The 16,916-nt window shown below is 37.9% G+C and overlaps 1 protein-coding gene across 5 annotated transcripts in view; it reads left to right on the plus strand.

The window, feature by feature from the left end:
- elmo1 (engulfment and cell motility 1 (ced-12 homolog, C. elegans)) overlaps nucleotides 1-16,916 on the plus strand; it is an 89,647-nt gene that overhangs the window by 46,404 nt on the left and 26,327 nt on the right. For all 5 annotated transcript variants that reach the window (XM_042012482.1, XM_042012484.1, XM_042012486.1 and 2 more), the window contains 3 exons: nucleotides 1,501-1,629; nucleotides 3,166-3,270; nucleotides 4,180-4,288. In XM_042012482.1, coding sequence (XP_041868416.1) covers nucleotides 1,501-1,629; nucleotides 3,166-3,270; nucleotides 4,180-4,288 — 343 coding nt within the window. The remainder of the gene's footprint in view (nucleotides 1-1,500; nucleotides 1,630-3,165; nucleotides 3,271-4,179; nucleotides 4,289-16,916) is intronic.

Here is a 16,916-nt window from a genome sequence, read left to right on the forward strand (position 1 = left end):
TTTATTTCACATATGGCATCTGACGAACAGCAGAAGTTCTAATAAAATGACGTTTCTCGATGATTTAGCTGCTTTGCAATTTAGTTGAAAAAGTTAACATTAACTGTTAATAATAAATTAGCTGTATTTTTATTGCACTTTTAAAATCAGTTTGTTTATACCTTAACAACCATAAATCCACAGTCAAACTGTTGAAATTCACATGTGGAAATAACATTGTTTATTACACTAAATTCTTCTTTAAATATCATAATTAAACATGTAAGGAACATACATACATACTATCACGAGGGAATGAATTAGCTTAAGCAAAATAAAAACTCTTTAGAAAATTAATGTGCATATCTTTAACGTAGTAAGACTTCCACTGCCTCAAGCTTTCTAGCGAGCAACTGTCATCACAAAAAATGTCAACAGGGAACGTTAGTTTGGTTCCTACCTGATGTTGTTACAAATAATTTCCCAAATAAATCACATCCATAATACAAATAATAAGATTTATGGCAATTAAATGATTAAACTAAATCATAACAGTAAATACAAACAATAGAAATTATGAAAAAAAGCTGTACAACAAGAAATGAATGCTATATTCTGACAGAGCAGAGCAAAGAAGATAAAAAGTTAATAATGATGAACACACTACAGTAAATAAAAGCAGATAAAGTCCAAAATATATCACTATCACAGTTACATTTATACTACTCTACAGGTAATCAGAATGGTTACAGGTCTTCTACAAAAGGCCCTGCAGAGAAATAAATGTTCAAATTATTGAACTGTACAGTAATTTATTCCCACACACAGAGTAAATCATCTGTATCCTCTTATTGGATGAGGCTGGCAGTATTCTTTACTTCTTCAGTTGTCAGCCAGTCCTCTAATAGGGGTAAAATAGTTTCTCACTGAAGAACGCAGCACAGATAGAAACGTTCAGGGCTGCAGCTTTAATAAGTTTTTCTCAGACGAGTAAATCTGTTGGGCTGACTTCTGGCAGATGGACTGTGATGTAAACTCATAGTACACTATGCTGTCTGTATTTATTATGACATTATGTTTTTATTGGTTTGTTATCAGCGGTGGAGTTTTCGATCACACAGTGACAACAGTGCCTGGCTGCAAAGACAAAACTTGTTAGGATCACTTTATAGTTTGCTTTGGTTAGCAGGTGTACAAATGATATTCTAGTAAAATAGTTTTAAGAAAAGAAATTGATCACAGAGGTGTCAGCTGAGCCTGATGCAGTAGAAGTAAACAACTGTAAATATTTCTTTAGCTGCTTGTTGGCAGCTTTGGTTTAATTTGACCGGAGAGATATACTATTATTGTTATTATTAGTATAATAGGTTTGGCCGTGTAATAAAAAGCGGTGCAGAGAATTGGCTGTTTGCCACCTCGCCGTGGGCACTGCAGGAGCTGAAGTATTCTTAAATAATAAAATGGTGAATGGGAGAAAAGCCATCTGGATTTACACTTTAATATTCTTCTCTGCATGTGTAGGCTCAGAGGGACATCATTTTTGAGCTGCGGAGAATTGCCTTTGATGTGGAGTGTGAGCCCAACAACAGCGGCAGCATTGAGAAACGCAAGTCCATGTACACCCGCGACTACAAAAAGCTCGGCTTCATTGTAAGTTACTTCCTAACTCAGAATACGACCGACAAGCACTGCTTCAGTGGTGCAAAGTAAACAAAGTGTGTTTTTCTGTGGCTCCATGTTAATTGTTGACTTTTCTTTTAAACACATTAATTATAAAATGTTAATTTTACTTCTTTGTTCTTTTTCTTTCGCTCCCCCCTCATGTTTAGATATTTGTGTGTTGCTGTGCTGTATGTGTGTGACTTCAGTTATCTTTTTTGTTTTAACTGAAGTTTTAGAGTTTGAACTAAAGCCACTGGGGCTCGGTGTAAGCCTAGAGCTGTTTCAGCCCCATTTCTACTCCCACTGCTGTGTGCTCAGTATAGATAAGGCCAATTGGGCTGCCTTGCCTCCACTGTGTAGAGTAAACCTAACTAAGGATCCTCTGACTGCTTTCTCTGCTTGACAGCCTGCAGACATACACACTAATACTCAATCTGTAAATCTTTGGATAGGCCTTATCACATCTTGGATCATTTCTTTGCCTTCAGCTTTGCTTCTGTGAATATCATTGCAAGTGATGAAACATATTTCACAAATTCATAAAAGAGTGGGGGTTTTCTTTGAGAGGTGCACAAGCCTGAATGTCTTTTTCTGTTTTAGTCCTGTAAGTCTGATGAGGCAGATCTCAGATCCTTCCATTCCTCTTTCATCCTCCACTTCCTTTGCTCCTCTTCCTGCCCAATATCCTGTGTCACCTTTTTTCAGCTCCAGACTGATGCATGTCCACATGCATATGCAGCATTAATCATGATTCAAATCAACTTTCAGCAGTTATCTGAGGACTGAGCTATAGAATAACAACAGTATTATTCGTAATATCCTATAGAGCAGGGGTAGCCAACGTTGGTCCTCGAGGGCCCCAATCTAGCAGATTTTCCAGATTTCCCTGTTCCAACACACCTGACTTAAACTAACGAGTCATTGTGGAGATCCTTATAGGCTGTTGGATCCATTTAATTTGAGCCAGGTGTGTTGGAGCAGGGAAATCTGGAAAACCTACCGGATTGGGGCCCTCGAGGACCAACGTTGGCCACCCCTGCCATAGAGTATTTAGATCTTATGGGAGATAGCTGAATGAAAGCTAGAAAGGATGGTTTGTTATTCCAAAGCTTGGTTGTTGTAATTGGTGAAGTTCAGAACTGACCAGGAATTGAAAAAGTCAAGGGATTTGGGAACATTCTGCGCTGCCATGTTTCAACCCATCTGATTAAGCCTTAGTCAGGTGTGTTGGAGCATGGACACACTGAAAACCTGCAGGATTGTGGCCCTCATAGGACCAAATTAAGTAGCTCTGCCTTAGCAAGTGGATACTGTCAAATCACTACAAAAAACATGCTTGTGACCATGTGAAGTGAATGAACAAAGAGGAGCTTTGTGTCTCCGTAGCTGAAAAACTGATTAAACTCTGCATGTGATTGTGGGTTGATTTCTTATTGATTGGACTAGACTTAAAAGAAAATAATTAAGTGGAATTTTTCTATTATGTGTCTCACATGCCTCAACCTGCTCCATTGTTTCTTTCAGAACCATGTCAATCCAGCTGTGGATTTCACCCAGATTCCTCCAGGCATGCTGGCTCTGGATAACATGCTCTACTTTGCCAGACACCACCAGGACGCCTACATCAGGGTAAGCACACACACTGCATGGTTATTTCTGTGGTGTTATATCTCTCATCTTCACCTACACTTCGTACCAAGCACATTTCCCCAGGCTCACTTATTTCTAGTTTCTGGTTTATTTGCTTTTCTTTTATTTTTTGTTTTCTTTCAGCTAAACTTTGTTTCCTGAAGCTGCTCAGTCAAGACAAAGGAAGTTGTTGAATTCTGTTCTATGTCAGTCCCATATTATGTTATGTTGTGTTATATTAACTGGATTAACAGGATTTTATACTCCTGCTTCATACAAGCAAACTGTCTGCAACATCAAGCTAAACACTGGCTTTGAAGTATTGAGTTTACAAGCCTTATGTGCAGTTATGTTAATGTGTTACTCCTTTTTACCAGACCTGAAATTTAGAAAATACATGTCTTGATCATGCCAGCTCAGCCCTTACCAGTTCACTAGAAGGAGAAATCACAGCCTTCAATTTTCCATATTAGGCTGTTACTGGCTAAAAAGATTTAAATCTTTTTGGTGTGTTGACATCATTCTCATATTTTTTTGTTTATTTACTGTTGTTGTTTTATCTATTCTTGAACTCCCAAGCAGATACAGTCATAATGACATAGTTAAATCAATTTCTGAACTTAATCACAAAGCACTCTTCAAATGCAAAGCTGCGCCACAGTCATGAAATACTTCATTCTGGTGTATGAGTAATTAACATCTTGTAACAGCGGCGCCTGTCAAGAGGTGGGATAGATTAGGCAACATGTCATTGTTGGAGTATAAGCTGACATGTTGGAAGAGGGAAAATAGGCCTGCTTAAGGATCTGAGAGACTTTGACAGAGGCCAAATTACGATGGCTGGATAACAGGGTCAGAACATCTTGGAAATGTCAAGTCTCTGAGTGATTTCATCATGTGTTTTTCCAGATTGTTCTGGAGAACAGCAGTAGGGAAGATAAGCACGAGTGTCCATTTGGCCGCAGCAGCATCGAGCTGACCAAGATGCTCTGTGAGATTCTGAAAGTGGGCGAGCTTCGTAAGTCTTTGTTTCACACACACACAATCTACACACTGTACTACTCTCTTGATTTAGAAAATCTACAGTGTGACTATATAGACTCAAGAACTGTATTAACCATACAAATCCATGACGATATAAAAATTACAAGCATCTAGAGACGTACACACTAACAAGTACATGCAATCCCACCCTGTTAAGATGAAAGCAGCCATTATGCTCAGTAATTGTTCTGCCGGGAGTTCATTATGTAGTGATGCACCTCGCCCCCTCTGAGCCCCTCTCAGTCTAATATACAGCCTCTGGGAGGCATGCTGTGCAGAGAAAGAGATACTGTGCCTGCATCCACTCCAAATTGATGTGCCCTTTTCATTTGTCTTTATTTGTTACAACGGGTGAGTTGGTCTCAGTTCTGCTCCAGACTGACCCCTGCTGCTACCTGTAGTGAGGAAGAAAGCATTTTTAGCTTGGTTTTAAGTTGGTGTGCCCTTTATTGTGCCTGTCTGCCTTTAATGGACTTTAATGCAAAAGACTCTCATCTGTCATTTGTATAGCTGAGAAAGACTCGGCTGTAATGCACCATGTTTCCACCGTCCACTCTGTCTTTGTCAAAACCTGTGCAAACAGAATAGATTTAGAGATGTATTAACAGGCACACTGGCCCTGACCAAAAGAGACAGACTTTGTGATGTCACATCTTCTGTGGCCTCATCTAAACACTGAGCCTTTGGGTCTGTCAGTGATTTGGTACCTTTTTAATCTTAATTTTTTTTGTAAGTATTTTTTTCATGCATGAGTGTTTCTTTTAATACTGTCACTGTAGTTTTTTATCCAAATGACCTTCTGATCCTGTCTTTTAGTTGACTTCAATTGCGGTTCTGTAGTGCCCCTTAGAAATACTACTTTAATTTTATTCATATAAAAAGCAGATTAAACAACCAGACATTTCAAGTCCATAAATAGGGAAAGGTCTGTCCCATGTAGGCTAATGTTCAAAGTAGAACATTTTGTTTTTGATAGACTTTTTTGTTCAGATAAACAAATATAAACAGAACATGCAATTGGGCATGCAAATTATACTTCAAAACTGTAAATGATGTTTTTCTTTTTCTGGTTATCTGACTATGCTGAAGTTTGCCCGGACAATTGGATTATTATACTAACCTTAACTTGTTGTTCTGAGCCCTCTCTTTCCCCAGTAGCTGAATAATACCCTCTTTACTGCCTTTGATCTATAATAAATATTAATGATGTGATATAGTATGTTTATCTGTGTATTTGTCAAACTGAGATACAGGTAAGAATTGCTAAGGTGAACCCATAACCTGCAGAGGTATACCTACCTATGAAGCCATATTGTACTGCTTTAATAACAGCACATACAGCTGATTAACACATAATAAGAATGCCTTATTCAGAAGTGGAGCAACCATTGGGACAAAAATGCAAAGGAAATAGAATGAAGCAAATCCCTTGAAGGGAATTACTGGATGCGGGAGGAGAGAAAAGAAAATATGGTAATGTATTTATATTTACTGTGTCCCAAATCTTAATCTTCCCATCCATCTCTGTCACAGCTCCAACAAATATTTGCACATACTCTCACTCTCTGCGTATAATGTGCATCTTATTTGTATGGGAGGAAGCCGTCATGTCTCACAGTAGTCATAAGCTGCACTGCGTCTTCTCATGAAGAGAGTTAAGTGCATTTTCATGCATAGCCCATTAGCTCTGCGTATATAAACGCACACTAATGAATGTATGAGTTGGATGAATGTAAAATGGGCCAGGCAGGTGCTGAGGGAGTAGCAAAGAGTCATTAAAGCTTCTCTATGCATCTCTGTATACATACAGTATGCATGTAGGAGCTTGAGTGTGTTTTTCCTCCACACTGATACAGTCATCCATCGGTTGACTTTTCAGCAGAGAAACAATAAAACACACGGCACTAATGAGGATGTTGAAGGTTGTGTCTGTCTCTCTGTAATGTTTTTATCAGTTTTGATAGTGTCCTATATATAGAGCATTATTTTACCAATAACATAAAGTGTAACACTGATAGCTTCATCCCACCTGTGGGAAGAAGCCAACTTCTTTCCACAAGGATTCAAGACGATCATAAGAAGAATCATATTGACATTGTGAGCTGTTTACTTTTTTTACATTTTTATTCTGTGGTGAAATGCCTTAGTTTAATGAATCTTCTTGAAATATGGTTCAAACTCGAATGGTTTTCAGTAGATCGATCAGTTTGATGTGTTTTGGTCTGGTTATTAAATTCATTGCTGACTTTTCTCTCCACTGGAGATCATCATTATAACTTCATCTTGACTCAAACTTAAATTTGAACTTTGATCAGAGACTTGTAGAACTAAAGATATCCAGTCTTGGCTATACTTGCCTTTTCAGGGACAATACGGAAGGTAAACATCAAGGGCTGAGATGGTGCAAAACATCTGTGTTTGAGATGTGCTTAGGACTGTGTGGTTTTGCTTGTAAAATTAACTGGTTTTTAATTTTAATCTATCCCCCCCTTTGTTTTAGTGTGTTCCCTGATTGCTCAAACTGGCTGTAACACAAGTGCTTGGATGTTTTACCCTCATGCTTAAAAAAGTCTACTGTTGTTTTCATTAAATATGTCAAAATGAAGAAAATTTTAATCACATTACAAAGTAAGAAAGTGCTTCTATGAGAACTCTTCACTGAATAAGTTCTCCTTCTTTGTGGACATCATTTTATTTTGTGATCATCCGAGATGCAGGCAGCTGTGTAGAGAAGTCCAAGGCTGCTGATTGTTGGGACAATGGTTAAATATTCAGAAATATTCAGAAATCTTTGAAATTCTGAAGACTTTTCTTAAGGTTGGTTCCTCTTTCTAACTTAAAATCATACAGAACTGTGCGAAAACAAAATGCAGTTAAAGATGCTTAAAAATCTACAACTTCAGTTTATTATTGAGATCACTTCATCCATACTAACAATAACTGCATGTTTTATGACACAGAGGGACGAAACATGAAGCGCACGGTGACTGAGGTCGCTGTATTTTCTAAACCTTGCCCACAAAATGGAGCCTGAAATCTCTTTGTGGCCACAAAAAGTGTCTCCATCAATGTAAAACATTACAAATTCATGTCTGCCTGACAGTTTCTATAAAAACAAAGTAAATATGATGGTGCTGATTTTTTTTTATCTGAGTGAAATGCTGATTTGACTTCGGGAATCAGACATTCTCTTTTTCCCTTTTTTTTCTTTCTCTCCCTCAAGAAAATGAGACATTTCAACAGTAGGACTGTCTTGTTTGCCTTCTTTCCTCCTCACCTCTAGATGTTCTTTGTCTCTTTCTTTATTGCTTCTCCTCTCTTTGTCCATGTTTTTTGGCTTCCTTTTTCTTGTCCGTCTTAGACTCTTAATCCTTTCTCATGTTTTCACGATCTGTTTCTCTCTTTTTTTGTGTGTCATTAATTTAGTGAAAATTCCACCAGTCCACACACGAGTAGCATCCTACCACTTTTTAGATCATTTTGAGGCTATTTGATAATGTGTAATGAAAGGTGTCGCCGAGCTCTTTCATGTTATTGCCCTTTCTTCCATTCGTCTTCTTTTCTTTTTAACACAATTCATTCGTCATATCCTTTTCTTGTTATTCTTGAAATCTCTTTGCAGATTTGATCAGGGGAGGTGAGCTAAGCTTGCGTCATTACATTAGCTGTCAGCGCTCCTGTACTCTACATAATTCATAGCACCATGCAGGTATCACTCTCGCCTTCTTTCATTGAATTATACTACATCTTTCACTCCCTCACATTTGCTGATTCCCTGTTTCAGATTCCTAAAAGATTAATTGTCCCGTGGTGTTCCTACTGGAACATGGGGCTTAATGGAATCTGCGTCTGTGCGGCGCCAACCCACGTCGCCTCCAACACCCGCGTTTAAGCCGGCCCATGGAATATTTATGAAGTTATTTAGAAAGGGCCAGGCATGGTGAGTAATGGCCCTGTTTGGTGATTCACAGTATGCCACCTCGTTGCTATGATGGAGAGCTGGGCGATGAGGCATGGCAGGAAGGGGTAGGGACTCTACCACCCATGGCTGCTGCATTCATTAACATGAAGCCCAAAAAGAAAGAAGACCCATCTTTGCAAACACACACATGTAGTCACACACATGAAGACACATGCAGGTCTGAGCTGACAAGATGAGAGTCACATGATGTCCTAATGTTTCTAATTTCCTCCCATCCGAAAAGGTCAGAATGAGTAATATGTTCAGCACCATGGACAGATCCACTGTATGTCTTAGGAGTGTATGTAACTTTTTACACAAGTTTTTTTTTTATTTATATGTTTTTTCATTATTATTTCGCATTCTTCATGCAGAACATTATTTGAGTGATTAAGGTGCATCATTTGTCCCATTTTTAAATGCCTGAGTACAGCAACTCAGTACCACTAGAACAGCTACAGTGTGTGTTGCCATTTAATCAAAAAGCCTCTGGAGCTAACTTCCTATTGATTTTAAGTTAAGATTCTTATAGAGGGGACAAGAGGAGAGCCACTGGATCCTCCCTATGTGGTGTGTTTTTACGTTTTAGTTATTTTTATTCCTTGTTATTATATAGAGGTTTGTGCAGAGATTTGAAATGCCAAAGATGTCTGCCAGAACCTATTTTCTTTGGCATTTGTCAACTTTTACTTTGTTCCTGGTTTCTCTAAGAGCTAAAAGAATCCTATTATAATTTGTTCCAGCTCCTTACATTTTATAAGAAATTCTAAAGCTCTACATATCCTGGGAGAAGAGCTTGATAATTCTGTTTGAACTGTTATTTTATTCCACAAGAGAGTATAATGAGGTTATCTACAGCTCAAAGCCCAACCAGTAAAGCAGTTTCTAGTCTGTTTACAGCTCTCTCAGCTATACCTGCAGTGCATAAACCTCAGTACACTTCACAGGGAAGCAGTTGATGGTGTGGAGTTGAGCTGTCTTCACCCATAATAACTTCCCCAATAATTCAGTAACAGAAAGGCATTAGTATAGCTAATTGAGGGTCATATAGGTGTGTGTGTGTGTGTGTGTGTGTGTGTGTGTGTGTGTGTGTGTGTGTGTGTGTGTGTGTGTGTGTGTGTGTGTGTGTGTGTGTGTGCAGATTGTCCAAACACATCAGGTGAGTCAGTCATCCAGTCTCATTACGTTGACAACTCCTGCTGTAATTACATTACTGTGTTGCTTGCTGTGGTCCTATGAGATGGAAACAAACCCACCCACACATGTGCACACATATGAAACCCTCAAGAAATGCCACAATTTAACATTGAAACATTGTTTGGACTGGTCTGAAGTGTGATATTTGGTTTTCACACACCACAGTGCACAGTACCAACACTAGTTGACTTGTTTTAAAATGGCATACCGTGTCTGGGTACACATCCAAACTAAAGATTAACTGTCCAATAATCTAATTTTTAAGGAAATTTTGGGTCATCGAGGATTTAATGCCAGAAAGACAAGCTGTAAGGCAGTTGGGATCTGTGGGTTTTATCGGCATGTACATTAAAAAAAACAAACAAACAAACCAAAAAAAACATAATAGTAATGGTCGATTGAATATCTGATCTTGATTAGTTTCACTTTGATTGAATAAATTGTTTCTCTGACTCAGTCATTTTCCTGGTATGTTGACAAGTCATTACATTTTCTAGTAAATAATAAGATACATTAACTGTAGCTTAAGAGCTATATGGGGCATTTAAAGCTGAGGGGTTTTTATGACATACAAAGGAAAGTTATAGGCTCCTCTTTAAGCTGCTTTATCCACTAATGAAATATCACTGGAATCTTTCAAAAGTCCAGAATTAAGCATTAAAACACAAACGTTAATGTTAGCTGAACATTAGCTCTGAAGTTGATCCTTCATTTAATAAATTCATAAAGGGTAGAGTCGTGAATCCCTCTGGAAAATCTCCCTGGATGAATCATGAGCAGAATGGAGGATGGCAAGCAGAGATAATTCAGTCTGAAGCAGAGAATTCCAAGTATCCTTCAAGTTGTGACATGAGCATCTATTTGGCAGTCACCAGCGACTTCACACAGTTGTCAGCTGCAATCTTGTGTTAAAGGCGGAGAGCATTCTTCACCGTCTTTCACCCTGTAGCTTCAGGCACTCACCACATAAAGGTTTTTCAATGGAAGTGCACAAAAAACAAACATGACAGATTGGCTCCTCAACAATCTCAAGTTTTGCACATCCTTGCATTGACCACATCCTCCTTATTTACCAAACAAGCTCTGTGTGTACTGCGATGGACTGAAATGGGGCAGTGGCTGAAAACAAAAACACTGCTGCTGGTTGGATTTCTTCTTTTTTTTCTCTCTCTCTCATGTTTTCATACTTGCTGGGAGGCAATTTACAGTTTTCCAGAGACTGTTGAAATTTCCAAGACTCTTACCAAGATCTACAGGACTAAGCATCCCATTCTAGTTTTCAGTTTTCACAGGATAACATCTCGCATCACTGAGGAACAAAAAGAGAAGCACTGATCTGACTTATAAAACATTCAAAGTTAATAAAGCTCGTACAGGGAAATGCTACCAAACCAGTTAAGACCAGAATTCAGAATGCAAAGCAAGTATTAAGTAATAAGGACATTAGAGGTCAAGTTAAAACACTTTTTTATACAAGCATTATGTATTATTTCTGCTCTCAAACGCTGGGGTATTAAATTGGTTAAGCCTTCTCACCATGAGGGGAACATCGCTTTACTATTCAGAAAAGAAAAAGTTTGACAAATTGTGTAGTGAACATTTGACTTTGAAATTTCTTTTTACTTTTTGTCATTATTTATGTCAGCTCATGATCTTTTTATATTTGATTACTCTAAAAGATTATGAGCTACAATGTTTTTTTTCCCCGAATTTCTTTTAGAGAAAAATGTTGATATTCTTGTTGTGGTAATACTGTATGATGTATCATTTTACATTAGTGGATACAAAGTGAATGAATAAAACCACTGTAAGCATCAATATGAGAATGAAATGAACAAATTTTAACTTAATGAAATTGTAGATGGAATATAAATGTATATTTATGTAATGTTGTCTATTAATGATATTAACTGCAGTCACACACTGCAAGCTAGGGAATTTCTGTGGTTATTTTTAATTGTGAAACAACCTATCCAGTGGCATTAAATCACCAGGATGACATTTAACATGGAAAAGCAGGCATGTGTGAAAGCCCACAGAACAGTATCGTGGAGCGTTTCTTCTCCATTTTTTTCTGGATAGGACAATGATGAGCATGTACTTGACCTTGTTACAAACTGGAGACTTTTTAGTCTACTTTTTAGTTAACCAGGTTTAACGTTGTAGTATGTTACACTCTAGGTATCAAAATTGTTCTTGCATATGCAAGCATTATGTCTGACTTTTTATGAGATGAAACAGCATCATGGTCATCTTTCATGAACTTTCCTCTTGTGATGCAAACTTTGCCTCGTGTTCTGCAGATACTCCTGAAAGTGTAACAACTACTCTGCTGAAAAGCTATATGATGATACGATATCTAGATGGATTTAAACATCTTCTACATTATGTTTTGAAGAAAATATGGTGTACTGCAAAGTACCTCTGGTAACATATCTGTGCATGATTGTTATGGTCAAAAGAGTGGACATGCACCATTTTGTTAAATGAGCACATATGTGAATTTTAGCTTGAGTATTTCCTCTTTTTTTGGTATGAATAATTATTCCACTGTCACTACAACAATACATTTCACTATTAGCTAATAATAAAGATATTTTTAAACTGCACCAGGCCATGATCATTGTTCCGACAACTACTGGGAGCACAACAGAGAAGGATGGATGACCAGACATGAGTGCCACAGATACACACCAAACTCTTCTTGTAGCTGAATAACAGCATGAAACAGCAGGGTAGATATGAACTCTAACTCAATTAAAGTCACAATTTATTACTCTTTTTGGCAAAGCATATGGGTCTGCTTTAGACAATCTGGTTGGATGGTAAACGAGCTCTAATGAGTTTTCTTTCTCCTGTATGCGTTTCGTCCATCTGCACAGCCAGATGTTTAGTGCCTGTGCCATATAAAGAAGGTAACAGGACACTATGATGACTAGTTTAAGTTATTCTCAACCGTATTCCCACATGGACCAGCAGAATGTGATGTCTTACGCCTGTGGACCAAGGCCTTATCATTGTGTTTATCCACAAAAAATCACACATGGTGATACAGATCATTGAGTTCAATGGACAAACCGATTCTTCGTTAAAACCACCACGTTCGACCCTTTTTACCGTCCTAAAATCTAACCCTTTCAAATAAGTAATAGATCAGAGCTGACTCAGGAGTTTGTTTAGATTCTTCTTCCTCCTGAGTTATTTCAGCCAATGACCTTGATTATACAGTCAAAGTCATAACAAACTACTTTCAATGATGTGCAACAGATGGTGTACTGCACTGTGGCCCCACAGATCCCTGATATCAGCGTCATGGAGTCAATATAGGATGACATCAAGAATAAGAAGTCACAGACAGCCCAAATCCTCAGAAAGAACTTAAAGTATAAAGTCAACAGTCAAGCACAAACACAAAAATTGACCATTATTATTAAATTCTTTTCACTCATGCTCAGAAGAAAATCCTTGACTGTCTTGTTGACCTATTTTATTAATTTATTTATGCTATTATATTTCTGACATACTTGTTAAATGGTGAAAATGCATAAAAAGTGTGTATAGCTTCCTCTAAGTTAACTGCAATAACACTACTATTTTCATTTTGCAAGAGGAGGCGAGGAGCCAGAAGAGAAAATGATGTGGCTGCTAAAAATTCCCCAAATTTATGACAGAGACTTGTAATTAAAAGGCTGATACTAATAGGTTTTTGTTTTTATGCTTCATTTGCTTGTGATTTCAACCTGTTTATTATGACCCAACTGTGTCATAATCTCTGTCACCAAAGGACTTCGAAGTCCCTGACTGCAGACTGAATTAGACACATCAGTGAAATAATGTTCCGCAACATCACCCAATTTCATCGTGCAGGCAAGCCCGCCCAAAGCCGTAAACACATTCCTTTTATTCCCTCCTCTGGCATTTGTTGGGGTGAAGTCAGAGGTCACCAGTGTGTCTCTTAAGCAAATGAGCTATGAATTTCTTGTATAAGAATGCAAGCGTGAAACAGCTCTCATCTATTTACCATTAACATTCTGACGACTCAGTGACGTCGGCTAATTACTCAACTGGTGACCACACATAAAAGTCCTGGATATGACATGAGGTGACTAAGCATGTGTGTGCAGTTGTGTGCCAATGTGCATGGGTGACAGGAAGACAGAGAGGCGCATGTGGGCTGAATGCCACCCTGACATCTGTCAAGGTCCACTGTGTATTTGCCTGTGTGTATGTGCGGATGTGAGTGTGCACGAAGTGGGCGAAACAACCCTCAGAGTCACCTTGCAGCCACGCCACATGATGAATACATAGCAGAAAGTGCCATCCTCACTCTAATTACAATAACAGCATGCCCTCATGTCCAACTGTGACAAGAAGAGTGTGTTTTTGTATGTGTGTGTGTCCACTGAGCAGCGTCAGCACCATCTTTCCAGTCTAGTCAGTGCTTGTGCGCATATAGAGGCAGCAGGTACACAGAGATGCAAAGCACAGCAGGCTGACTGTGTGCTTCTTATGCTACAGCAAGCAACAGCACAGCATCACTAAACAGACACAAGTAATGAGCATTAGGTTTAACCCTGGTCAAAATTAGCACTTACAGCGTTCATCAAGGCAAAGCAATCTATTTAGTGCTCCTCCCGACATGGTTGATCTAACAGGGAATAAATTACATTTTGCAGATTGTTTTCATCCATCTGCCATGTTGATATTTTCCACGTCTCCACAGAACAATGCTGAGAAAAAAAAGCAAGTTGTATTGAAATGAAGAGGACCTTCACTATGAGCTTCTATTAATATATGTACTGGTCCAAAGCATAAGGAGAATACATCAGAAATATATCTGGTTAGTAAGGCGGCCATCATAATAGCTCCCTGTGTGTGAACAACTCCTATAACAAAAGCTTAGCATTACAATTCAGCTTTATAATAAAGCAGCTAATATTGTAAGATTGATGTGGAGCTTTCACATGTAGTGCTCTGGGGTTTTAAAGCATGGGCACTTTGAAGTATGAAATGCTAATGCTGAACATTTTATGAGATCTGTCCCACACCAGTAAGGCAGACAGGCAGTGCTTGCTCTTCTAATATGACAATCTCCACCATGAAGCTGTTGATAATTTAAAAAAGACAGAAAGCGGTCAGTGGTCAAAGTCTCTGCTTTTGAAAAAGAGATCAAAAAGAAACATTGTAAAAGTTATATAATGTACTTATTAAAAATAAAATATTTTGTTTATTATTAAATTATCTTGAACATTTACTCATTCATTGAGCAAGTCATTTCAGCAGGGATGAGAACAGAAAAGTCAAAACCTTATTTCATCCATTGTTTCTGGTTACATAATTATACTATTTTAGTATGCAGAGTCCAGCACAAAAGTCAAGATGAGTTAGAGGACAGAAGAGGAAGGAATAACAGGGTAACAGATGGAGGTGCATGTAGGGAATACATCAGTACTGTGGACTGAGACAAACATCAAACAAATTAGGCAGAATGTGTTTTCTTCCCTTCTGAGAAAAAATAAAGCTTGCACAGTTTGCATGTAACTGTAGGTTTTGTGTGTATGTGCGGTCAGAGGTTGCATTTAGATATTTTAGTCGACAGTGAATGAAGGAAGTTTCCTAAAGGCTCCCAGTTGCCACACACAGACAAAATGAAGGTTGTCACACTTAGTGAGGTCAGGTGCATGATGTGTGTCAGGAGTAGTCAGCTCCAATAATCAGATTGGCATTACACTTTTGTTCTTATTCTGTTCTGTTTTATCATTGGACTTTACAGTAGCTTCGGTGGCAGGAGCGTAGCTCTGGCTGAAAAAGGGGAGGAAACGGAAAAAAAGGGGGAAAAAGGTTGATTTAAGCTATAGTTACCTAATCGTGGTAACATGACTTTGCACTCACGGAGTTCCATCTCCACTCAGGTGGATAATTCAAAGTGCTTTCATGCAGCAGTGAGTATGATTCAGCTATGGCATTTCAGTGTGTCAGGAAGCATGTTCAGTGCTGGAAGAGGAAATACTAATTTGTCCATTTTTCCCCTCCACGTGCTTTACACTGCAATACCTGACCATTTAAATTTTTCTTCAGTCCTGAAGGCTGAGTGAAATACTTTTTAAGTAGGTAACATTCAGCTTTTCATTTACAAATCCAAATAACAAATGCAGAAATTTGTACAAGGGCTAGAAATGAATGTTCTACAAGTCTAATGTGCTGGAATTGAAACTGCTTGAGACATTGTCTTAAACAGCTTTTTTCCAGACTAGAATGAGATTTCACCCAAACCAAAGTGTGTAAAATATATTTGTTTGATGAAGTTTTCAATAACTTGAGTTAATGATTGGTTAATTTGATTGAGACAGTATCTTTGAACCTTGTGACAAAATATAAAAACAAAGGAAAATAAAACCAAATAAGAAAGAAAACAAAAATTATTATACCTTAGTCACATTCAATATTGATAACTAGGCATTAAATAATCTTATAATAAAACAGCAGTGATAATAATACTCAGTATATACAACAATATCTCCTTTAAGAATATATGTTTGTCATGGAGCTGTATAATCATACTAACAGTAATAATAATAGTAGTACCAATAAAGTAATGATAATATAAAATGATAATTGCTTGAATAATGGTATTACTTTTGCAATCAGACACTTTTTTTTACCAATGCCATATTAATTAGTAGACAGTTTGTTTTTATAAGTAATAACTGATTTCACCTCAACTCAACTCATCGGCCGCAGAGAGGAAGATTGAGTGAGGATTATTCTCATGGTGTCTTTTCCTTGATCTGCAATCTTTGCTGCCAACTTTGGTCCAGTATTTATAAAAAGTTATTCATTCCATTTTTTACTTCATATCATAATTATCACCACAATTATCAATAAAATACTCTGGATATGTCATTTTCTTTGTCCCACTTCTTAGTTTGTTTAATATTTACAAAATTTTACTCATTCAGCATTTTCCTATAATATGATTTTTTTTTCTCTGTTAGCTTATTTTCACTTATTGCATATTTGCCACAACCTTGCTGCTTCACGTCTTGCTGAGCCTTCAGAAATGTAATAAAAGTGTCTGTGAGTTTGCATGCCTTGCAACCCCTCAAGGGGGAGAAATTTCTGCAGAGTCACTTGATATACCTTGCTGTCTGTATTTGCCGAATGAACCTTGACATGTAATTCCCTTTTCCTTGCCACCTCAGGGCTGTGTTAGTGCCATCAGTAAACAGCCTATTAAGCCCAGAGGTCAGTCCAAACTTTAACCTTCCCAACTAGTTTTGCCAGTCAACCAAAAAAAACAAAAAAAAAAAAAAGGTCTGATTTTCAGGTCCGGATTTGTTTTGATGTCAAACCTTTTTATTTTTCTGCTCACGAGGGAAACACTGATGAATAAGCAGGTAGTCAGCATCTGTTGTGGCTCATCTCCATTAGTTTCCTGATTGAC

The sequence above is a fragment of the Melanotaenia boesemani genome, chromosome 17 (assembly GCF_017639745.1).
Source record: "Melanotaenia boesemani isolate fMelBoe1 chromosome 17, fMelBoe1.pri, whole genome shotgun sequence".
Taxonomy (NCBI): domain Eukaryota; kingdom Metazoa; phylum Chordata; class Actinopteri; order Atheriniformes; family Melanotaeniidae; genus Melanotaenia; species Melanotaenia boesemani.